We start from the raw sequence: 26,572 nt of genomic DNA on the forward strand, positions 1-26,572 counted from the left end.
AGACTCATCAGCTATATTGTAAATTGATATGGCTCCTTTCATGCCATTCATGCTAATTTGAAATGTGACGAGACTGCATTTCAGCATAGGCTAATTGGGGCCAGATCTACGAAGGCGTTTAGGTGTCTAAAAATGCAAATAGGTACTTAACGGGATTTTCAGAAGTGCCTATCTGCATCTGTAGGCACCTTAATACTTTTGCAAATCTGGCCTTTGGTCTTTAAAATGAAGAATTATGGTAAAGAATAACAGAAACAATCTATACTTATAGATGATAAATTAAAAAGTGAACGTATATTTGACAGCCAAAATATTCAACAGCTTTATTTGAGAGGAAAATATAGGGCACGACTACTTTACACCACAAGAAAATAATAATAAATAATAATAGCATCTAGCTCTTATATAGCTTTTTTCAATCACAGATCTCAAAGCGCTTTACACAAGAGCCAATTTTACAGATGGAGAAACTGAAGCACAGAGAGGCGACTTGTCCAGGGTCACCCAACAGGCCAGAAGCAGAGCCAGGATTAGAACCCAGGTATCCCAAGTCCTGGTCCAATAATATAACCACAAAGCAAAAAAGCTTTATATATGCACAATGTATACTTCCTGCTACATGGTAACCAGCATGTCACTGAAGAAAGGGAACTATTAAAACACTGAAAACTACAGAAACTTGATAGTAGTATTGTCTTTTAACTAACTCTATGCCCAGCGAGTGTATGTATCCATGTGTTCCTGACACTGTTACTCTTGTTCTTCTTTTATCACCTCCAACTGTATGTTTCATCTTGCCTTAGATTAGACTGTAAGCTCTTTTGGACAGAGACTGTCTCTCACTATGTCAGGGTTCAGTGGACCCCTGATTCTGTTTTGGGGCCTCTAAGTGCTACCGCAATACAAGGAATAAGTAATAATAGTAACAAGCTAAGCATCGAAGGGTCCTCTGGGAAGTAGGTTATACAATCATTTGTAGAGCTTCTTTTGCACTATCTCAGACCTCAAATTCAAGAATGTCTGTGGTTCAGGAAATAGTAACTGCTGAATTCCCTTTAACTTCTCATGTTAAATGAGTGGCAGTACAATGCACCAGAAATCTATGTCGAACCATTTACAGACACTGTGTTTTTGTAAATCAGTACAGATTTTCTTAGAAGAGCTATTTGTAGCAATCAGCCTTCAAAAAAAAAAGTTTAAATGCACCGAGGAATCATATTCAGTTACTATTATGTTATTCTGAAATGTTATAAACACCAGTTACTAAACCTGCCTACCATAATATACAGATGTATGTCTCAGTTACATAGCAGCAAGATATTTATGTAGACATGTATGTAAGCAAGAAAAGATACTTTGGACAATGACTGAGTCTTGAATACAACAGATCACACCAACACATGAAGTGGTCTGATACACCATTGGTGCCCAAAGTGCCCATGATTTTTGAATGAGAGAAATGTTTTGCACGGAACAGAGATAATCATTACTGACAGTAAATATATGCCTCTCTCCAGATAAATGTTTACACACGCATACACAACCAAATAGAGTTGATAAGGTACCAGTATTTGGATATTCAGCACTTTCCAAATTATACATAAGGGTTGGAGGGGAAGGTGAGTTCAGCATCTTAATGCCCTAGCCTTTTTTTTCAACTTGACAAGGTGATGCATGAAATGGTATCCATGAATAAAATCTCTCCCACTAAGAGAGCTCAGTGGGCATACAAGCCCTAAGACATTTCGACACCTAGCCTACAATATTAATACCAGACAGAAAAAAAAATGAACTAGGGTGGAGCGATCATTACTATGATGTCTAGTTACTACAGAGTTCAATTGTGGCTTTGCCACAAGACCTCTGTAATGGCCAAGGCATTGTTGCACTGCCCCAGAAGCAGATCTGCAACCAGACTGTGATTCAGCGAGTCACCTGCAGTCCCCTCTTGCTCTGTGGGGGAAATAATCTGTGCCAGACCTACACCTGACATACATCATTTCCCTTGCTGTGCCAACTAAACTGCACTGACCAGCTCATCGGGTATAGGGGTGGCACTAAGGTTCTCTTCGCTCCCCATCCACATGTGAAAGGGAGAATAGCTAAGGAATGATCAGTGGGGCACTCGGTAGCCTACAAACACTTGAAAGGTGTAAACAATAAAGAAGGAAAAGAATTATTTAGGACAGCACAGGGGATAGAACTAGGAGTAACTAGATAAAATTAAGGAAGGGAATAAAAGAGAGTGAATATCAGGAAAAAAACCTTCAAAGCCAGAACAATTTGGCTGTTAAATGGCCTTCTGAGACAAGTGGTGGAAACCCGCACTGGGTACATTGAAAACTACATAGGCAAAACATCTAAAAATGTAACATAAGGAACAACTTGCATCAGCAAGGAGGTCACCACATAACCCACAGGGTCTTTTCTATCTCTGACTTCTGTGGCTCTGAATTTGTGTGTGTGATATTAGAAAATATAAGATAAATGAGTGAGTGGAAGCAGAATGGTAGTCCCATGGAGAAACCTGTGTCACAGTACATTGCTTGTATAGAAAAAAAGTTTACTGTATGTTACAGACATTTTTATGGGAGAGGTTTTTGCCTCATAAGGGTTTCAAATAAAGCCTGTTATCTCAAAACATGTATAGATAAGCGGCATATCAACCCATCAGTCAGCCTTCTCATGGTGCATGTGCCTACACCATTTATTTGCATAGTCTACGCTCATTTCTGCCAGTTGCTTCTGGATGTGAGGAGTTTGTGGCATTCAGAAACAGCTTCACATGTACAAGAGCATTTGTGAAACATTCCCTGTGTGGGAAAAGTCTGATGGTATTTGAGAAGGGAAATCCCCTTGCTTTGGTTCAGTAGGATCCAAAACTACTTGTTTCTTTCCACTTGGTTCACTCTAGTGACAGATTCTGCTGCATCAGTTTTTTCCCCCCTCTTGTATTGCTGAGTCATAATTTCCTTAATATAAAGATGATGGAGCCAGCTATCATATTACCAATGACTGGCACATTACCTTTGCTGCCAGATGTGCCTTGCAGTGGGATGAAAGCTTTTGAAAAAAACTGCTTCGCCAAATTGTTTACCCCAGTTGACCTGTATCTCCAGCATGGTGTAGCAGGGGACCCTCTCTTAGGACAGCTACTCTTCAAAGGTATTTTCCTCTAAAGTTATCTATCATTTTGTGATTCATGTACTAAGAGCAAAATGTAGGTTCCTTTATTCCTGATGACTACATCCCTGTACTCCCCCACTTCCTGTCAAGTTAAATGAAGAGAATGTGGAGAACACTTTCAGTACTGACAGCTAGTGAGAGCGGCATTTCAAAACAATGATCTGCTGGCTATTCCAATATACATACATGGACTGTTTGGGTGGAGGCCCAAGGCAAAGAATGAAAATGTGCAGAGAAGCCTGTGGCATGGCTGTCTCTCTCAGTCAAGCTGCAATCCTACATCCACGACTAACTGTGTAAAGTAAATACTTACTTGAATATATGGTGGTTGCATTCTCTTGCATTTGCTGGAGTTGTTCTCTGTCAGTTCCAGGACCATGTGATAGTGACTGAGTATCCAAATCTGGAGAATTAGCTCTGGTGTCTGTCTCCCCCTTCAGAATCAGCCAACTGGTCTTTAGCTGAACAGAACAAAACCGAACTTTAACGTTTGGATTTATTCTTGCAAATTCACCCACATGGGAATTCTATGATCAATTTTATTTATAGTAATTTTGTACCAATCATCCACTCAGTCACAAAAGTGGAAGACAGATCCTGTGCAATGCATCATGGGACTGTCTGTTCGAAGTTCTAGTATCAGATACTTAACATGATCCAGCTGGTTGAGAATGGGTTTCCTCTTAATTACCGCTGTTACTCTGTCCTTGTTTCAGAATATGTGAATTTTTTAAAATTAAGCTATTAATGCCCACAAGTGAATCAATGTTACTTTATTACTTTTTCTCATTTTAAAATAAATACATTGAATAAAACCACCTCCACTGAACCACCAAGGAGCATGCCTAGATTGAGTAAATGCATGCACTTATTGCATTAGTTCAATTCTCCCTTCTTTTTGCCTCCCCTACTAGTTCCATCACTTGTAAAGTTTAGATTGTAAGCACTTTGGGGGAGGTGCAATATCTTTCTATATCTTCTGTGAAGGACCAAACACACATTTGCTGCTATTAAATAACTAGAATAATGATAAATAAAAATAAAATATCTAAAAAATAAGAGAGATTTTAAAATGGTACCCTTGAGAAACACTAACACCCTGCATGTTTTTCCTGCATTCTGGACATTACCTTCCTATTGTCCTGATCAAAACTTCCATCCTCCCCCTCTGATCTTCTTACTGTTAGAATATAAAATGCATTGTAAGAGTTAAAACAGCATCATATCATTTGTTTCCATTTTGACTGTCATCATATTGTAGGTTTCTTAAAAGAATAAAATGATCCACACAAACAAAGGGATATGAGAAGTTGGAAGTGTACTGGTACGGTATCATCGATCCATTTAAGCCATTATGAAATTATTAAAATGATTTAATGCTGTAAATACACAGTATATGCATAAAATCTACTCTTCCAAGCATTTTAAAGTACCATTTTTTTAGGAAAGATGCTACTTTCTTGAGCTTGACTGGGAAAAAAAACATAATTTATTGCACGGCTACACTACAGAGTTGACAGTGGTGCAGCTCCACCAATGCAGCTGTGCTGCTGTGAGCTCTCTAATGTAGCCTCTCTGGGCTGACGGGAGAGAGCTCTCTCATCAGCTGAACTAGTCCAGCCCCCATGCCTGCTGACACAGCGCTTCCACACCGGCACTTACGTCAGTGTAACGTATGTTGCTCAGGGGGGTGATTTATTCACCCTCGAGTGACATAAATTATGCCAACATAAGCTGTAGTGTAGACCTAGCCTTAGAAACAGATTGTGACTCAGCCTAACACAGCTGTCCAGGGGAGCAAGTCCCTCCTTTCCGCTGTTGCCATGTTAATGCTCTCCACATGGTATCTTGGATATAAGCAGGTTTTACACCTGGTCCTCATTCCTCTCCCCCAGGAGGTAGGCAGGGAGGGTACAGCAAATGGATCCGCCACCTCAAAATGTCAGCCAGCAAAGCTAAACCACTGTGGGAGGGTTAGGGGTAGGGAGTTAGCTGTCCCCCTATAAAGGGCTGCAGTAAATCATTTCACCATCAGGAGCAGAGTCACGTTCTGAGTCACAATTCCTTCCCCAGGCTCCTCCTGGGCTATGTGTTACCCTGACACAAGGCAGAGACAAAAATCTCAGTCCAGCCCTTAATAATCAACATCATGGCATTAGCAAGAGCAGGGTCTGCAGAAGGGTTGCGATTACCAACACCACTGCAGAAAAAGACAACCAAAGTGCAGCCTGTATTTTCTGAATTTATCTATTTGCTAAAGAATTGTCTGTTGAAATTTTTTTGCTGACACTAACGTGCCACTATGTAGTACTTTGTATTGAGTTACCAAGTCTGCTGAGAAAAAAAATCTTGCCACTAGAAGGTCCCAGCATTCTCCTCTCCCCCTGCTTTTCTGGCCATTTTGTGCCCTTTATTTCCAGACAGGTACAGATGTGCCTGTAAATGATACTGATCTGCACCCCAAAAATGATTTCACAACCAGCAGATTTTGCAGACATACACACGCCAAATTGCACAGACAACTTGCCACAGTTTGGGCCCGTGAGATTCAGCGTTTTAAAACATTGATGGATGCACCTTTTAAAAGGTGTCATATGGGTCACTGTGGGGTGGCAGCAACTCTTCCCTACCTAGCCTTCGGCCCCTGACCCAGCATGTCTGCAGATATTTCATACAGCTTCTGCCCTTCCTGGGCAGACTGCATCTGCCATTAGCACTCAGCTGCTATACCTCTGCACCCCCTAAACCCCCACATAAAGGCAAAATTTTGATCTATGTTTGTATCAGTATGTAGCGGAGTGAAACTCCTACCCCTAAAGTTGGAAACGGTGAACATTATATTGTCCCATGCATGCAGCACAGGGCAAGTGGAAAAGAAGTTTGAAAGACAGCTCTTGTCATGTGCACCTTGTACACAATAGGATGCAGGGCTGGTCAGGCTTCTGTACCAGGTATGGACTGGCCACAGAACTTCCTTCTCAGAGATACACACCAGATGCACTTCACTATAAGATCTTTTAATGTACTGCATGGTACCGCTGATAAGGTATATTACACGGAGCACTGCCTAGTGGTTGAAGGGTATAATACAGTTTAGCATTCCATTACATCATCCCCTTCCTGGAGGTGCTTTCATAGATTCATAGATATTTAGGTCAGAAGGGACCATTATGATCATCTAGTCTGACCTCCTGCACAACGCAGGCCACAGAATTTCACCCACCACTCCTACAAAAAAAACCTCACACCTATATCTGTGCTATTGAAGTCCTCACATCGTAGTTTAAAGACTTCAAGGAACAGAGAATCCTCTAGCAAGTGACCCGTGCCCCATGCTACAGAGGAAGGCGAAAAACCTCCAGGGCCTCTTCAAATCTGCCCTGGAGGAAAATTCCTTCCCGACCCCAAATATGGCGATCAGCTAAACCCTGAGCATATGGGCAAGTTTCATCAGCCAGATACTAGAGAAAATTCTTTCCTGGGTAACTCGGATCTCACCCCATCTAATAGCCCATCACAGGCCATTGGGCCTATTTACCATGAATATTTAATTACCAAAACCATGTTATCCCATCATACCATCTCCTCCATAAACTTATCGAGTTTAATCTTAAAGCCAGATAGATCTTTTGCCCCCCACTCCTTCCCTTGGAAGCCTATTCCAAAACTTCACTCCTCTGATGGTTAAAAACCTTCATCTAATTTCTAGTCTAAATTTCCTAGTGGCCAGTTTATATCCATTTGTTCTTGTGTCCACATTGGTACTGAGCTTAAATAATTCCTCTCCCTCTCCGGTATTTATCCCTCTGATATATTTATAGAGAGCAATCATATCTCCCCTCAACCTTCTTTTAGTTAGGCTAAACAAGCCAAGCTCCCTGAGTCTCCTTTCATAAGACAAGTTTTCCATTCCTCGGATCATCCTAGTAGCCCTTCTCTGTACCTGTTCCAGTTTGAATTCATCCTTCTTAAACATGGGAGACCAGAACTGCACACAGTATTCCAGGTGAGGTCTCACCAGTGCCTTGTATAACGGTACTAAAACCTCCTTATCCCTACTGGAAATACCTCTCCTGATGCATCCCAAGACCGCATTAGCTTTTTTCTCAGCCATATCACATTGGCGGCTCATAGTCATCCTATGATCAACCAATACTCCAAGGTCCTTTTCCTCCTCCATTACTTCTAATTGATGCATCCCTAGCTTATAACTAAAATTCTTGTTATTAATCCCTAAATGCATGACCTTACACTTCTCACTATTAAATTTCATCCTATTACTATTACTCCAGTTTACAAGGTCATCCAGATCCTCCTGTAGGGTATCTCTGTCCTTCTCTATATTGGCAATACCTCCCAGCTTTGTATCATCCACAAACTTTATTAGCACACTCCCACTTTTTGTGCCAAGGTCAGTAATAAAAAGATTAAATAAGATTGGTCCCAAAACTGATCCTTGAGGAACTCCACTGGTAACCTCCCTCCAGCCTGACAGTTCACCTTTCAGTAGGACCTGTTGTAGTCTCCTCTTTAACCAATTCCTTATCCACCTTTCAATTTTCCTATTGATCCCCATCTTTTCCAATTTAACTAATAATTCCCCATGTGGCACGGTATCAAATGCCTTACTAAAATCTAGGTAAATTAGATCCACTGCATTTCCTTTGTCTAAAAAATCTGTTACTTTCTCAAAGAAGGAGATCAGGTTGGTTTGGCACCATCTACCTTTTGTAAAACTATGTTGTATTTTGTCCCATTTACCATTGACTTCAATGTCCTTAACTACCTTCTCCTTCAAAATTTTTTCCAAGACCTTGCATACTACAGATGTCAAACTAACAGGCCTATAATTACCCGGATCACTTTTTTTCCCTTTCTTAAAAATAGGAACTATGTTAGAAATTCTCCAATCATACGGTACAACCCCTGAGTTTACAGATTCATTAAAAATTCTTGCTAATGGGCTTGCAATTTCTTGTGCCAATTCCTTTAATATTCTTGGATGAAGATTATCTGGGCCCCCTGATTTAGTCCCATTAAGCTGTCTGAGTTTCGCTTCTAACTCAAATATGTAATGTCTACCTCCATATCCTCATTCCCATTTGTCATGCTACCATTATCCCTAAGATCCTCTTTAGTCTTATTAAAGACTGCGGCAAAGTATTTGTTTAAATATTGGGCCAGGCTTAGATTATCCTTGACCTCCACTCCATCCTCAGTGTTTAGCGGTCCCACATGAGCCTTTTGTCAAGATTAATGCTGTATGAAATGCTAACAGAGAACAGGAGGAGCTTAATTTTACAGTATATTTCTAAGCAAAGAATCCATACATTTTAACCTGAACCTTGAAAACAGTGGTCAAAATATTCAAACATAGGGTCTGCTGCTGCTTGGAACTCCAGTGGGCAGACCCCAGCACTTGCTAGGAATCCAGTCAAAGTCAATGGAGCAAAGCATGAATGCCAGGGTCTGCCCATGCAGCGTTCCTTGAATCTTAGGCACCTAAATCTATATTAAGGCACCTACATCAAAGTGACCTGACTTGTAGAGGTGCTGAGCATTGGCTTCTGTGAAAATTGGGCTACTCAGCCCCTCTGAAAATCAGGTCCTTTTTATATGGATGTCTAAATATGGACTCCAGGAACCCAAGTTCAACCATTTGAGCTCTCTGTTTGGATCAGTGATAAAATTGATGAAGGCCAAACTCTTTTTAAAAGGTTTAATATTGAATCAAATGTTTTGAAAATATGAAGATACTAAAAAAGAAAAATGCAATACCACCCTCCCCAGCTTTCCCATCCAAATTCACAGCCTGAAATCATGCATGTGACATTTTCCCAGCTCATTTTTATTCTGAATCTAGGAGTTTATAACAGGAACACATAGGCTCTTAGCTACAACAAATCTGCTGGGCACCACTGTAATTGAGACCTTTCAAAGTCAAATGTTTTGGAAAAGTTTCTTGCACTTTTTGTTTTAGAGAACATTTTTGCGCTTGTTTGTTCAAACTTGGTTTCTTCAACAAGAGAATGTTTTCTGGCTCCAACTCCTGAATGTCCTACTTCAATGCCCCTTTAGCTTAAGAAGCTGAATCATCAGTTGCTAATGTGTTTCTTCTTTAGCAAAAAGATTTACACAACTTTTGCTGGGAACAAAAGGTTGTTTCCATTAGCCTCTACACAGAAATGGATACTTCATCACTCTCAATTTTTGTTTTGATTTAGAATAAATTAGTAGGTGCACTCCTGTAGAATCCCAGCCAGCCTCCATTTTCTACACTCCTTTTCAGAACCTTGTTTATATGTAAAACAAAGATTAAAATACATCTCCTCAGGGTATCCGCAGAGATGTCTGACTGACCTGCATATTAACATACAGGGCCTCTCACACCAATGTATATCAGGAATAACTTTGCTGAAGTCAGTGTACTTACACCAGTATAAAACTGACAGAGGAAAATCTGGCCCTTGGTTGTGTACATCAGCATGGCGGCTGACATAGAAAACATATGGCCATGAAGAAAAGCTCCCTTTTTCAGAGTCATTTTGGCAAACCAGAGGTAGCTATAAAATAATTAAGGATGACATGCTCAGGGAACAGGATGTTAGGGCCAGATCCTCAGCTGGTGTAAATCAATGTTCTACTAAAGTCAATGAAGCTATCCCGATTTACAACAGCTGAGGATTTGGCTTTGTGTTTTGCTTGTGATTTTCCCAAAACTCTAATGATTCAGGCCTTTTTGCCTTGTCAGTAGCTTTTTTGCTTTTTTTGACTATTTATTACCAATGATTTGTAGCTCTGCAGAGGAGGAGAAATTAAAGGCTTTGGATAGACTTTAATGTTTGCTATTTATCCTAAAGCCAAGTGCTCATATAAATGGATTCCATCTCATTGACACCGAGGTGACCCTTGTATGTGATAAAGCATATTAAAGCACCACTGGACCTTGCTTTGTTCTGAAGCTTAACCAGAACAGTCTAATAGGTTATTTAAATGTCAGTGATTTAAACCTGTCTATGCAATTGCTTAGCATCAGACACTTCAGTTATGGAGAATGTGTGCACGCTGACTCACTGTACTCAATGTCAGTTTGACTGATACCGGCAATAGTGCTGATGCAATATACTTAAATTTCTGTAAGGCATTTGACTTTGTGCCACATGACATTTTGATTAAAAAACTAGAATGATACAAAATGAACATGGCACACATTAAATGGATTAAAAACTGGCTAACTGATAGGTATCTAAATGTAACTGTACGTGGGAAATCATCATCCAGTGGGTTTATTTCTAGTTGGGTCCTGCAGGATGGTTCTTGGCCCTACACTAACATTTTTATTAATGACCTAGAAGAAAACGTAAAGTCATCACTGCTAAAGTTTGCAGACAACACAACGATTGGAGGAGTGGAAAAGAATGAAGAAAAGGGGTCACTTATTCAGAGCGATCTGGATCGCTTAATAAACTGGCCACAAGCAAACAATATGCATTTTAATATAGCTAAAGGTAAATGTATCCATCTAAGAACAAAGAATGTAAGAACTAAGAACTTACAGGATAGGGGACTCTATTCCTGGGAAGCAGTGACTCTTGAAAAAGATTTGGGGATCATGGTGGATAATCAGCTGAATATGAATTCCCAATGTGATACTGTGGCCAAAAGGGCTAACACAATCCTTGGATGTATAAAAGGGGGAATCAAGAGCACAGAGGGTTTTTAACCTCTCTATTTGGTGCTGGTGTGACTGCTGCTGGAATATGCTATGAAGTTCTGGTGTCAACAATTCAAGAAGGATGTTGAAAAATTTGGAGAGGGCACAGATAAGAGCCATAAAAACAATTAAAAGGTTAGAAATATACCTGACAGTGACAAACTCAAGAAGCTCAATTTATTCAGCTCAGGGGTGACTTGATCAAAGTCTATAAGTACCTCCATGGGGAAAAATATTTGATAATAGCTTTTTCAGTCTAGCAGGGAAAGAACATAAGAACGGCCGTACTGGATCAGATCAAAGGTCCATCAAGCCCAGTATCCTGTCCTCGGACAGTGGCCAATGCCAGGTGCCCCAAAGGAAATAAACAGCAGGTTATCATCAAGTGATCCATACCGTGTCACCCAATCCCAGCTTCTGGCAGACAGAGGCTAGGGACACCATTCCTGCCCATCCTGACTAATAGCCACTGATGGACCTATCTTCCATTAATCTACCTAGCTCACTTTTGAACCCCATTATAGTATTGGCCTTCACAACACCCTCTGGCAAGGAGTTCCAGAGGTTGACAGTGCGTTGCGTGAAAAAATACATTCTTGTGTTTGTTTTAAACCTGCTACCTATTAATTTCATTTGGTGGCCCCTTGTTCTTGTATTATGAGAAGGAGTAAATAACAAAGGTATAACAAGATCCAATGGGTGGAAGTTGAAGCTAGACAAATTCAGACTTAATATAGAAGACATAAATATTTATCAGTGAGAGTAATTAACAGTTGGAGCCATTTACCAAAGGTTGTGGTAGATTCTACATCACGGGCAATTTTAAAATCATGACTGAAATTTAAAAAAAATATACACTCTAGTTCAAAGGAAATTATTTTGGGGAAGTTGTATGGCCTGTGTTTTATAGAAGGTCAGACTAGATGATCACACTCTTTTGACCTTGGAATCTATGAATCAGCAGCATCCAGAGAGAAGCCCTTATTTATTTATTTATTTCTCCACATCCGTAAATCAGTCAGGTGTGAGGCAGAACATGATACAAACCAGAAGAGTCAATGCTCTCCCTGAAAAGAAACATGGGGAATTTCTATTTTACTGCTTCATTTGAAGCATTCATGATTTATACAGTTCTTTTCGAAGTCATGTGTTGTGTCAGATTATTATGTGCCACAAAAACATTTTCTGTATAGTTCTGTTGTTTAGTGACTTAGGTGCCAATCTTGCAATTGGGTCTGCCCATTCAGTTCCAATTGTATGGTGCAGATCAGAAGCCATCTTCAGTCAGGTTACTGCCTTAAAAAGGAATTTGTCCTCAGCGGATATAACCTCATTAAAGAATTGTTCTGATATTATGATAAAGTAAAAAAATCTTGCTGATGAAAGATGGATATTCAATATGCACCATATATCAATGAACCTAAAAGTTTATTTTTTGCTGTAATATAGACGCAAAAATTACCTTAAAATTTAGATATTCCCCAGGATCACCTGAAAGCAGTATAGTAATGTACTATATTTAACATACTATTGTATCATTCTGATAATAAACAAATTGCTTTAAGATCAGTATTAGCTTTAAATTAATAATGTACAGCAAGACATCACTATGCCAGCCACTTACTGAGTCTTCAGACTTCATGTTATGCAGAGAGTTATCAATTTTCTGTGTTACTTAATTCTTTTCCTTTTTGTTTTTAGATAATAGGGATTCTGGCATAATTAAATGAGAATACGATAGCACAACTAGTTCAGTGGTAAATATGCACTTCCTTAACAAGGGCATGCGTAGAAAACACTGCAGCTGAGAAAAGCAGACTGTACCATGCTGTCTGTAGATAGGGGGTTTCCTATAGATGTTATCTTTTACTCCAGTGTCTGAGAAAGAGGAAAGAAAAAGGAAAGAACAAAAGAGTAAGCAAGCAGTTTAGACCGTGCTTCTTCTGTTTAATTCTTAAAAAAAAAAAAAAAAGGAAAAAAAAATCACTTGAGCAGAGACCATTCATTCATTTTAATGTGTAGTAACTGCTATTACAATACAATGCAACATTTCTCATCATTAGTACACACTTAAAACATTTTGGGCTGCATGGTAGCCCAAAATTTTCTATCAATCCTAAAGGGATACATTAATATGGCTCCTTACCCATCAGTTCATTTAGTAGATGGGTACTTAAAAAATTCAGCCTTACATCATATCCGTAAATTGAACAGGCCTGTGCAACCAGCAGTAACATTTAAGACAACAACATCTTCTAGGTTTAACATAAAATAAAGTTGTCTCTTTGGGCTTCTCCTAGTGCAAACTTGTTGATACACAGAAAAATGTGAAGCGTGTAACTCATTCACTTCTGAGATCATGTTTAACAGCTAACATATTTCCACTCTTCAGAAGAAATAAGGTTTTTTGTTATTGTTGTTCTACAGTTCACAAAGCAATGCAAAATCCATTGACAATTTAGGAGAAAATGAACATATGCCACAATTGAAGATTAAAAGCTAAGCTGTGAATGCCTACCTGGAACATGGAAATGTCTAGGAGCCTGCTGATAGGCAGAAGGCGAAGATTTGCTGTCTGAATACATGGATAAGCTTGGAGTGCTCCGACCACTTTCACTGCCTCCGAGGGGAAGAGCAAAGAAAGCAGATAAAAGAAAAAAAATGGAAAGCAAAGTAGAGTACTTCAAGCATAAAAAGCTTACTCAAAATGACTTGTTAATCCAACATTTTAAAATAAATAGTTCTTTGTAAAACCTCAACTTCCTTATTGGCACCATGTCTGGTTTCTGATGTGACTCTCTTAGCAAAGGCAATACCGAACAGTGGGTCAAACGATAAACAGATCTAGGAACTGGAGTGTGCTATATCAGCAATAACGCATACTTGATGGATAACATCAGGTACAAGCATCAGCCCTGTAGCTCTGCTTTGAAATCTAACATTCTCTTCTCAGAATGTGATGCTGTTAAAAAGATAAAACAAAAGCATCTTCAGGAATCTGTAGGTCCTTTTTTTTCAAACGGCTCCTTCGTAGCCTTAACTGAGCAAATATATTAGGGAATTTTAGCAAAGTTTAAGGTTATGGTGTTAAATTATAGCCTGCCCTTAAAACCATCAGTGAAATCATTCAGTGATGTTAAGTTAGTTCAAAGCAGGACTGCACCAAAAAGCAGCTGCTATGGCTGAGTCATGTCTTATTGGATATATAAATTACAAAATAGACTGCTGTTGAGATCTTGTACTAGGTTTATTCTAACGTTCCCCCCTGATAACTCTCCACAGGATTTTATTTATATGCAGACAGGGTTGGATTATCAAGTCATGGATCTATAATGCCATAGCCAACTTGGCAGAATTTAAAGGTACAGAATATACTATTGATCCGTACCCATTTATACTCTTATTTTGTCAAATACTCTTCAAATACTCCATTTATTTCCTGTCATTTAATCCTCGGGGCGTACTCTATGGCATTATAATGCTGCTTGGCAAACGAAAAAGTGAAGCTCTACTTTTTGGGGACTTGTAAAATCCAGTTCATGTGTAGCATTGTTAAGCAACTGGTAGCTAAACATGATATTTTTACAAAACACAGAGCTGCTGACAATTTGCAGTAACCATTTTAGAGAGGATGGAGCGCAGAATTAATGGATATTAATGATGATGGTACAGCAGTTCTTTTGAAGAAAGGCCAGCAGCCCAGAGTATAGCTTTAGATGTATCATTGAGCACTGCCATGTGGGAGAGAGGGGTTTATGGGTAACTTTGAGTTAGTAGAAAGCCCAGAGCAAAGGTGAAAAATCTGGTAAACTGGGGATGGAACAGGGGATTGCTAACCATTCACAAAGCCAGGTAGCCTCTGTTGAGGAGTACTGGAGAGACATTAAATACAGCCCCAGAGAATGTCATATATTCCATCATTTTAACCATGGGCCTGTCGCTGATGGGAGTATTGCTATTGACCTTAATAGGAGCAGGAGAAGGCCCCATGAGAACAGAGGAGAGTGCTGTGCATCCCATGAATATTCCTGCTAATTAATCCATTTTATTGTGGGAGTGTTACTTCCCTGTACAGTGCGGATTTAAATGAAGATCATTGAAACTACAAAATTAGGAGTCACTGCCATTGTTTCTCTGGTAGCAATGACTTGATAAGATGGTAACAATTTTTAAAAAAGTATTCTGCATAGTTCAGAGACTGAAATTAGAACAACATTAGTTGATATTCTTCAAGTACTACCAAGAACCGAGGGCTTGATTGTGGAGTTACTGCAAGCCCTGAGTAAGGGGCAAGTATCAACATGCTGCCCTAGGAGCAAACCAGAAGCTAAACCGTGACTGACAGAATCACAGTTTGGTTTCTGGTTCCCATCCTGCTCCAGGGAGAAAGCCAGGTGTGCCATCCATTTACCAGGAACAGATTACTTCCCCCTCTATGCCAGCTCACCTGCTGCACTTCACCCACTCCCTGTCATTACTAACCCACCTATGCAGTGGATGGGGAGTAGCAGCCCCGTAGAAACACCTCTACCCTTTACACACAATGCAGATAGCCAGGGAGTGTCTTATACTCCTTGACCCCCTTGCAGTGGGAGCATGGCATGGGAAATAGCTGCTTCCTGGTTAAGGTCTATGCACCCCATTGTATCCCAGTTATTACCACCCCCCTGGAATGTCACATCCCAGGGTAGAGTTTGCCTGGAAAGGTTGCTAAAAAATCAGAAAGGGCGTTTTAAAGTTATGGTGTTTTCAAAAAATGCCTGTCCTTTGCTTGCTCAAAATTCCTGTATCACTAAACATTTATAATTGGGGTACTGGAAGGCATGGCCCTTAATACATCACATACTTTGTGCACTTAAAATAGTCCACGTGGATAAAAGCCTCACCAGACAGGATGGGGCCCCATCATTCTGGGAATCATATAAACAGAGACAGAAATCTTTCAGGCAGGCATTATTTTCCTGTTACGTTCAAGGGACCAGAAGGAAGCATGGAACAGGAGGTGAGAACTTGGGAAGAGAGGACAGAGGCAGGGAATGCAAACACATGGAACTGAAGGCTGCAATTCTGCCAACTGCTCTGTGTGGGATCCACTTGTGTGGAGTAGTTTTTAAGATCACGGCCTAGATTTCTATTAAAAGAAAAGAAGGAGGCAAGCTATTCTTGGGGCACATTATACCATACAAGCTGATCCACCATTTAAATTATTAAAATTATGTCAAAAATTTGCCACTGATTCTGAGAGAGTGTAGCTGGATTTTGCAATTTACATGCAAAATTATGAATATTTAGCAATAAATCAAACTGAAAGGCAAAGTAAAAGGTCCCATTATCTAGCTTACAACAACCCCTAAGATCCTATATAATTGTCTCTTGCCTGAAGTTTCCCTGGGTAAAAACTGAGTAAAGACTCCATGTTAGATCCCATAGAATATACAACTACTGGAGAGAGCAGTTTTATAAAGTTTTGCTTTGGTTCTCTGCCATTAGCAGGATGAAAAAATAGAATCATGAACTCTTTCCTGGATTTCATTTTATTTTATTTGGAAAGAATCCTGAAAGGCTTACTTTGAACTTAAGTACCAACCACAGAAACATACTCATGTCTCTTGGCTCTTAACAAGACAGGCTGCCCTTTTAACCTAGTATGTTTGCAGTGTAATGACCAGACCTCAAAACATCATCCTCTCTCATGCCGTTACATGGCTGGTCAGGAAGAACAGAATGTCTTTTTGTAGCTCCTCATTCTCAGCAGCATGCTGCTTATTGTCAGTCCCTTACATTTCCAATCTAGCCATTGACACTGCAGAATTGTATTTTTGTCTTAGAGGATGGGGGGTCTGGCAAGAATTTTGCAGATTCATAAAGCAGTTAGAAAGCTATTGTAAGGGCAATATGCCTGAAAATCCTTCCTGCCCTGGAACTCTGCAACACGCACAGTCACCACTGGCCCAAAAATGGCGATTCCAGAAATTATTTCTGAAGTTGGGTCATTTTATATATCCATATGTTAAGCACATGAATTTGGTTTTTATCTGAAATCTTGAAAACAGCAATGATTCTTTCCAAGCTTTCAAAGCCAGTGAGTACTAAAGTGGAATAAAAAGGACATGTCCTGGAAAATCTGGTTCTTAAATTAAAAAAGGCAAGGCACTCTCCACTGCACTGTGAAGGTGGGATTTTCCAAAGCTCTCAGCATTGGCCTAACTCTCACTGACTCCATTGCATCAATGGGAGCATAGTTAGACCAATCCTAAGTGTTTTTGAAAATCTTTACATTTCTGAATTGTGATGGGCACTAACTGTGGGATAAGTAAAGCTGCATCCTTACCTAGGCTGTCACAGAAGTCACTTTTCTGATTAAAAACAAACAAAAAACACCCAGCCTAGACATATCCAAATGATTTGAGGACTTTTGTGTGTGAGTAAATGTGATAGTGGAGGGTCAAACATATTACACCCGCCAAGATAAACTCTGGGTGGTAAAGAGGGAAAGCAGAAACTCAGTGACAACATTCTTATGGCCAAAAAAAGGGCCAACCCAGTGAATTGTCAGTGAGGGCCTATGGCAAAGCCCATAGTCAAGAGAAAAGCCTATTGGTGTGGTGAGGTTTCTCTCACTCAGAAGTTTAAAGAAAAATATTATTAAATAAATGTGGAGAGTTAATTTTGAGTTTAAAAAGTTCAGGTGTAGTACTGTAACTAGTGTATTACATTCAGACATGTTCAAGTCTATCAGCCAAGCACATCTCTAATTATTTTGAACTGAAATGGCAAAAAAAAAAAAAAAAATCTTATTTTGAACACATGGCATTTGACAATAGTTTATCTATATTCCCATGACTTTTGCTCTTCTCACTATGATCTCTCCATAGCGTTGCCTACATTTTTAAAAACAGGGAAGGTAACGTCAAACATTTATCAAGATAAAGAAGGAGGGCATCCTAGTATTTAGAACAAGGCACTTGGGGATCTCAGATCTCCTTTTTTATTATTATTTGCTGTGACACTAATTGAATGTACAACAAGGGGAAACTATGTAATACTTATTTAACCCATATGTAAATTGTATAAAAATACTTACCGACACCTCATAGGAGAGTTGTGAGGCTTAGTTAATATATGTTTGCAAAGGGCTCTAAGCTCCTTGATAACAGGTGCTACAGAAGTGCAAAATATTATTATTTTGGTTGTTTTACTAATTTTTATTTTGTAACAACAGGCTACTGCTTGATGGATTGTTTTCCAAACAACAGCAACAAATAATTGCTGCCGCAAATGGCAATGACAGGTAGCCGTGAACATATACTGGTTTAAGTGTGATCAAATAGAAGTGCGGCTGAGCAACTGTCAATTGACTTTCAAATGAGAACATTCCACACTGTGTAATCATGCAGTGCAGTACACAGACAGGTTTTCTAGCTAAATGCATCAACTTCTGATAAAACTGTCCAGCTTTACAGTACACATAAAACTGTATCCAAGCAGAGACTCATGTGATACAAGAGTGTGCTTCAGCCCTCCTAGAAGTTGGGGGACAGAATCTTTGTAGGTAGATTGTCTGTTAAAATGGCATCACTTTGTTTAAACTTATTCTTTTTCTCCAGAATTCTCTTTTGGGGGTCACATTTGCAGGGTATGGACCTGATTCTGCTCTTATTTACACCAATGTACAATGCACCTGCAGGGAGTCACATCCTTTCCTATAACTGCTCTGATGACAAAGCTTTGCTTCTTCAACTCAAATAGGACACAAAGACAGAGGATACAAAAGTAACTGAAAATGCTTGTGATTTGTGCCCATTTGCTTCCCCTTCCTCCCCACATTAATCCTAGTGGAAGGACATTGTTGTGATCATTCAACACCCCGCCTTCCTCTCTAATGTTTAAACAACATGCCAAGCAAAAGTACACTCTGCCTCAAAGGTTCCAGAGATTCCCCCATCACAGTGGCCTGTCTCCAGCATGCAGAACATTAACAATTAATGTGCCTTTGTGAAATAGTTTGACAGGAATGAGCATTAATTTATTCAAATAAATAACAATAAAGTTTCTGTGCTTTAAAGTATATGGGCCAGATTCACAGCTGATCAATGGAGCTATGCTGATTTAACCAGCTGTGGATCTGGCCCAATAGATATTAACAGTATTAAAAATGGACTAGATCTCTAAATGTTTTGTAAAAAAGATGGATGGATATTTGATGGATGGATATCCTCTAGGGTGTTAATGTCCCTTATTCCAATATCCAGTTAGCTTCACTAAAACACGGAAACAAGATTAAATGTTTCTGTAAACGATAATAAACAAAATTTACAATTATTCTCCCCCTCCCCCATCTTCAGATTTTTTTTTTCCCTTTGGAAAAAACACTGAACATTGATTGAAAAAAACACAGCAGGTCCCAGAGACTTACATGGTATGTCAAGAAAGCACTCACACAAAGTTAAGACAGACTATCCTGTTGGAAGCCATGCTTGCACAAAGAAAGTCAAAACACATTTGGAGAGGTCTACAGTTACCACAGCACAGTCGGCATTCCTGGACCTTACCTTTGAAGAAAGGGATGTAATGATGTCTGAATGTAGATGTAGGGCTTGGGTGTTGGGGCAGGGAGATGCAGCTACTGGTACCAAGAGTCTGAGTACCAGCTAGGGGGCAACAAAGAGTAAGTGAAAATAAACTATTTTGTTCACTTACTGAAAGCCACAAAATATTCCTAGCAACAACACCCTTCTCACAGGAGCAGTTTTCTCTTGATGACATACGAACTTGGAAAGTATATTTTAGCTCCAGTCTGTCTTCTTGTTTCCAAAATAACGCAGGTCATAGTACACAGTTTGGTAAGGGACAGAGACTTTCCATGAATGGAAAGAGAACAACACACAACTGATAACTATGTCCTGGGTTACACAGGAGGTCAGACTAGATATCAGCAGGGCCAGATTTACACCTTACATGCCACTAGGCACAACATCTTCAGCGCCCCCCTGCCTACAGCTGACTTTTGTGTTTGCCGTAAAAAATGAAATATATAAATAAAAACCCCACAGCCTCCCCGGGAAGGCACGAGACCCTCCGTCATGCACAGCGCTCCCAGCCTGAACCAGGGCACAGCCCACCCGCCCCAGGCTAGGCGCAAGGGGGGGACTGTTCCTCTCCCCACAGTGAGTGGTCCCCAAGTGTCTTCCATTCCCTCCTGCAGCCCAGCATGGCAGCCATGCTCTGGCTCATACCGTGCAACTGAATGGGGTGCTGGCTACACCCCTCCCTCTTCCTCCACGGCATGGGGCGGAGGGAGTAGGGTGGCTGAGATTAGGAAGGGGCTGGGACACTCCCAGCTACTTCAGCAGCCTCCCCAACCAGCCGCGGCTCACAGCACCCCCCAGACGGACTGACTTGGACGCTCACTCTGGCCCACCCCACTCTGCTCCAACTGCGCGGCTACCAGCCCATGCCAGGAGCCTGGCTGCCTGTAGGAGAGCGGTATGTATTAACTTTTAACCCACTTTTAACTTTTAGGCACCCCTAGGCACATGCCTACTGTGCCTAATTGGAAATCTGGCCCTGATGATCAGAATGATCCCATCTGGCCTTGGAACCTATGAATTTAATAGGTGGAACATCAGAAAATATTCCAGAAGAGCAAAACCTTACTATAAAGCACACTGAGGAAAATCAGTGTTTTCAAAAGCTGCAAAAGGGATGACGTGTTTATAAAGGGTCACAGTGGAATGAAATGGGGAGATACATCATCTCTTTCTTTGCTAGGAACTTTGTTAGGGCAAGGTCCAGCTCCCACTGAAGTTGCTATTTTGCTATTAGTTCAAAGGATACAGGATCAAGCCCACAATGCAGGAAAATGCATTGTTAAGCACATGCCTAACTTTAAGCATCTGAGGAGCCCCACTGAAGCCCTTTTTTGTTGCAACACCTCGCTCTGAGGGCTAATACTGTCAAAACAACAAATACAGGTTAAAAATTCTTGCAGTCTCCCCCTCCCACCAAAGTTGTACAGCTTTATAGCTCACTTTGGGTTGGGAATTGTTTGTTTTCCTTCCCCTCCCCATCTTACTCCCACAGCGTGCAACCAAGCAGAATCCTGATGGAACTGCTAGAGTCTCAGCAGAGACTAATTTACTCTCCTCAACAGATCTTCGATACTTTACTTTTTTCCATCCCCATCAAAGACTGTATGAATTATGAGACACAATCTTCTGTAAATGATTTCTGTAACCCATAAAACTTTCATTTGCATTAAGATTTCCATTTGAATGAAAGCTTATTGATTTTCACAATGAGTTTCTGGTCTTGAAGTAAAACACTTTTTAGGCCCCAGTCATTCATCAATATTTTTGTTAAGATGATAGAGTGACCCAGGAAATTATATAACTCTTTATTGAGGAGCTTTATTACCTATTTTTTAAAGGGTCAAATCCTGCAAAAGCCCCACTATAAACGCAGGGTATCCTGACAAAAATCAGAAGGGGCCCAGAGGCGTATCACTGCTGCTACCGTGACCCTTGGTGTAACAGAGGCTTCTGCAGCCACTACTATAGGAGAGTTTTGACCAGCAAACTGGCCACTCCTCCAGCCTGGTCCTCAGCCCACCCAAAGCAGCGAAGAGAGCCACCATGAAACATTACTCTGCAGTTCAAAGGGGGTACAAAGTGCAGCTGTGCAGTCTCTTGGCTGCTTGTCCGCTTCCCACACTGTGGTGGAATAATTGTGGTTTTGTTGTTTAGATTCCCATGATCGGTAAGGCTAGGGGCAGGATTAAGACCTTACTCCATTACATTTTCTGTTTTCAGCTACCACCAACACATAATTTCCTGATGCCTATTAAGTTTTATGAAAAAAAAAAATCACCGCATGTGCATAATCGAAAGTACTTGTTTGTTTGTCCCCCTGGGCACCTCTGTTCACATTAACCAGCATGTTGTAATACACTTGAAAAGGGAGGCTGGAATTGCTTTCCACACTGTAAACCTTTCTCTTGGTATCTTCTACAGTTACTAAATAGGCCAAAGGGGGAGGAGGGGAAAGAGAGATTAAATGAGCCTGCTTGTCAATTACCTGGTCTGCTATAATGCTGAGGAGAATGGGATGTTGGAGTGTAGCGACCATAACCCAGAGATCCAGTAGAACTAGGACTTGATGTCCTATACTGTTTGAAAGATCTATCATCTTGGTCGCCCTGAGAGGAAAGGGGGAAAATCTAAATCAATAGCAAAGACAGAGTGAATTACAAGATATTCAGAAGTTATCCATATCCATTGTTGTTTTTTTTGCCCTATATGCAAAGGGCCCAATTCTGTCTTCATGCTCCGTGCAATCATAATGAAATGAGGGCAGAATACAACCATAAACATCTAAAATCTGTTATGATTAGAGCAGTTCCGGAATTGCCAGACATCATGTCAGAGAATAGTCATATAAACATGGGAGGCAGCATATAAGAAATGCGTCTAAAATGAAAACACAGTTTGAAAAGAATGTACTATATCTGAAATGTTGTTTTAGCACTATGGGCAGAATTCCCAATTTGTTTGTACCTTGTATTTGTTTAAACACAAGCAAAATGAATGTAAGATGACAGCATTTTACATTCATTTTGTACATGTACATGTGCAAATAGTCAGACAAGGTGCCAGACAGTGTAGAATCAGGCCTCATCTGTTTAATTATGCTATGCAGATCTGTTGTGCCTTCTCTGTACAACACATGCTGTACTATAAGCAAAACACATTCTATAATACTCAGGTGATCAATTTATGTATGAATATGTATCATTAGATTTAATGTTCTAGCATTACAACTTTCTATTTAAACCTATATCCTAAATACTTTAATTCCTGCAAATATACCTCACAGGGCTGTTCCCTTTTGCAGACTTAGGCCACTTCTCCCACAATCACTGCCGAGATTTTAATTCGTTTTGTAGCAAGTTGGTGACTGAAAATTACAAATTGGTGACTGAAAAAGTATTATTTTCTTAGGAAGCAAAAGCCCGCATTATGTAGAAATCACCTTTGGATAACTAGCATCACTTTGGAATTCATTTTTCTCAGTCCTTATATAGGAAAACCAGAATTTATCTGAGTAAGGTTGAATTAAAAAGAAAACAGTCTCAGATCAATCTCTCCTGCAGAAAACACTGTGGGAGGGAGTCCTGAGAGATACCCTTGCAGAATTATTCCCCCAATATTCCATCATTGGGGTGGGAGGGGGAGAGAGTGCTCCTCTACGGAATGTCACAGAGCCACCCTCCAAACCTGGGAGATCCCCAGGGATCTGTCTGAATTCTAGGGGACCAGCTGATGGCCAGGAACATTCACATGGAGGCCTTGCATCTCCGTATCTGCTTCCACCCTGCCCCAACATCCTCTCCTAAGTTTAAGGCAGTGCCGCTCCATCACAAAAACACAGCCAGGATGACTCCTGGCCACAGCTGTCCCCTGAGTTGCCCTGAGTCCTAATATTATTCCAGGGTCCAGAATGGGGACAACATGTATCATTGGCCCCAGTTCAGCCATCAATTCCTTTCCCCCTAGCCAACGTATTCCCTATTCTCTCTCCCCCGGGCAGACCCCAGACTCACAGAATACCCTTTGTAGGGCCAAAAGAGAGGCTGCAGTGCCAGAGGGACACCTTTGCTCCCTTCCACATGGATGGAAGGTGATCTGTGTCCAATGGATTCCCTCCAGGTGTATCTCTGGGATGGGAAAGTAAAGAACGATCAGGGTCTGAATAAGCATTTGAATATTTGACCAAGAAAGAGCATGACATGGAGATTTAGGGGCCTACTGTGCCATCAAAAACATGGTCATGCAGAGCAAATGATTTTTATGACGGTACATGGCAATGGACGACCATGTATTTGAAGATAGAAACGAGCCCTTAAGAGAAGAGCTATCTGCAATTTTTTTAAACGCCTGTATAAGAATTCAAAATTGTCCAAACAAAAAGGGAGAATAATTTATGCCTGCCTAAACAGGTAGCACACTGTAGGCATTTCGTAGCCTTCACTTCTGATTGCCACCAACTACTCCATGTTCACTTAAATCCCATGGTCATGTTGAAATACTTCTGCATGTCCTTTCCTAACTAGCTACATATCATCTACATTCTTACTTCTGCATAATGTATTCCAGGCAAAAGAGCATAATGTCTTTGGAAGGCAATCTTTATGAAGTAGAATCTTAATAAGTACAGTTCTTTATAGACCAAAACAGTGTCACTTAATGAGCTAAATAAAAAGTGGACAGGACAGTGCAGTTTATTAATATTGAGAAAAGTCCTGTAGCGCCGCTCATTTCTAGGCAGGCTGAATAGCTTTGTAAGTAACAAGTACCATCCTTAGCACAGAAAATATACTCTGCAGAGCGAGGGCAAACTGTGGGCATATCTGAACATCCTTAAAGAATTCATGTGACTTTGTGAATCACAGCAGTTCCAAGAACAGTACCAATGTATCCTCTGGAGTTTACTATTATGCAGCATAACAGATGGGCAGTAAGTGAAGTTATTGTATTTCTGAAACACTGATATTTCCACTTTGACTATCTCATGCATGTTTCTGCATGTTTTTGTCTCTGTAAGAAACAGCAAGCTAAATCTGTGGAACACAATGAGTGATATATTCCTTTTAAAAGAAAAATATCAGATAAATTTCATTTCTAACTGAGAACTCTACTTTTCTCTCTGAACCAACAGTTCTAGTGACAGTTTGCAATTTTTGATATTTAAGGGAAACTATCAATTAATTATTGGGCCCAAATATCCAATTTATTACAAAAATTTTACAACAGTGTAATTCCACTCAGGTCAGTGAAGTTATGAGGACATAAAACTGGTGTAATGGAGTAATGAGTCAGGCCTGCTGTATTTATATTCCAACTACATAAACTAGGAATTACTGCTCCTGAAAGTGGTATTTCTTGGGTGTGATGTCCTTGTGCTGCTTCCAAAGTGGTATTTCTTGAACTGGCATCTTTAACAATGATGGTCCTGGGTATTGGTATAGTTCCATTAAAGTCAATGGAACTATACAGATCAGCTGTGTGCCTATATACATATAGGCAATTTAATTACATGTATATACAGGCAGTTGAACCGGGGGCAAAGTGGACAGAAAGAGGCACATTAAGGCCCTAGTCCAAGTAATTAAAAATGCTAGCTGTAAATGTAAAAGCAGATTACAATTCAGAATATAATTTATTTGGTAACATTTGAAAAAGTTATGATCATCTAAACTTTATTTCGTGAAGTAACTATTTCTGAAGCAGAAATGCAGATGACAGCCAATGAGACAGATGCATTCAGATGACAATATAGAAGCACAGCAGTTGTTTGATATAAGTAACAGTATTAAATAAACCTCTTTATAAAGATAACATGGCTCTGCAGACGCAGGGGGCAAACCACCACCATTTCAGGCTCTGGTGATTATCTTTATAAACAAGTTTAATGCATCATGAAACAGATCAGAAAAGAACAAAGGCACTAGGGATTACCTCAGTAGGTGTTGAAGAGAGCAACTGAGGTGACTGCAAACGGCAACACACAAAGTAACAAATTAGTCATACAAAATTCATGCAGGATGCTATTTGTGAAAAATGCTATGTTAACGGTATCAACATCCATGTGTAACACGTATGACACATACAGTTAAAACAGGACATCCACCAAGTAGGTCAAAAATACTAAGTTAGATTTTTTAAATAAAAATGAGGAGTAAAATAGAAACATCTTCCTTACTCAGCTGTAAAATTATTTCATGTCAAAAGAGAATCCCATGGGCAGGTTGCACTCTATTGAATCCTACACTAAGGACTGCACCTTTAATAGAAAAAAACCCCTTGTTTAAAGCAACCACTTTAAAACAGAGATAAGCCTATGCCAAACCCTCTGTCTAAACACAGCTGAAGTTTGGATTGGAATTTTGAAGCTCAGCCCATCTTTGCTTTAAAGTATTTCAACATATCAGCACATTTCCCCCCCTAATCTTTAAATAAAGAACATCTTTACTTGGCAACTAATTTTTGCTGTTCCCTCATTTTTCACTCACAATTGAGAGAGAAATTCTGCTTTCTGCTACACTGTTGTAAATCCAGAGTAATTTTATTGAAGCCAATAAAGAAACTGGTACAACAGAGCATAATTAGACCCTATTTTTAAAATATCTTAGTTAAGTCACAGGCAATTAAGCATACATGTTACTTATGCCTAGCACTAAACTATGCTGACATTGGCATAGTTGGTTTAGTTTAAGGTAACTTAATAATACCCAAATGTAACTGAGTAAAACACTACAAGGAAATATTGATAGTGAAGAATTTTAGCATTAGAAACTTTTAGAAACATTTTATATGCTCTTTTGTTTTCTCTACATATCATCTCAGAAACAGAAGGTTCTGACTGACAGCTCAGTTTATAAGGGCATTTATGACTAAATAGTTTGGCTAACACCAGTCTAAAAATAACTGTAGCACTCACAGAAATGTTTCTATTCATTTAAAAACATTTTATTTGGTCTTGAAACTAAAAGGAGTCTGTTTAAAAACCCTTTTCAATAGCTAAGGATGCATAATGTCTATCAGGTAAAGGGGCACACATGGATGTTTGCAGGGACAAGGACATACAACTCACATCCTAACCTTGGAAAGAACA

General features: G+C 39.9%; 1 protein-coding gene across 1 annotated transcript in view; it reads right to left on the bottom strand.

Moving 5' to 3' along the window:
• Positions 1-26,572, bottom strand: part of ABLIM2 (actin binding LIM protein family member 2) — a 171,563-nt gene that overhangs the window by 33,989 nt on the left and 111,002 nt on the right. Inside the window, exons 11-17 of the mRNA XM_077814657.1 lie at positions 25,417-25,449; positions 21,977-22,097; positions 19,453-19,551; positions 13,419-13,520; positions 12,725-12,778; positions 4,317-4,366; positions 3,500-3,647 (exon numbers count right to left, since the gene is read on the bottom strand). Coding sequence (XP_077670783.1) covers positions 3,500-3,647; positions 4,317-4,366; positions 12,725-12,778; positions 13,419-13,520; positions 19,453-19,551; positions 21,977-22,097; positions 25,417-25,449 — 607 coding nt within the window. The remainder of the gene's footprint in view (positions 1-3,499; positions 3,648-4,316; positions 4,367-12,724; positions 12,779-13,418; positions 13,521-19,452; positions 19,552-21,976; positions 22,098-25,416; positions 25,450-26,572) is intronic.

Source organism: Eretmochelys imbricata, chromosome 4 (assembly GCF_965152235.1).
Source record: "Eretmochelys imbricata isolate rEreImb1 chromosome 4, rEreImb1.hap1, whole genome shotgun sequence".
Classification (NCBI taxonomy): domain Eukaryota; kingdom Metazoa; phylum Chordata; order Testudines; family Cheloniidae; genus Eretmochelys; species Eretmochelys imbricata.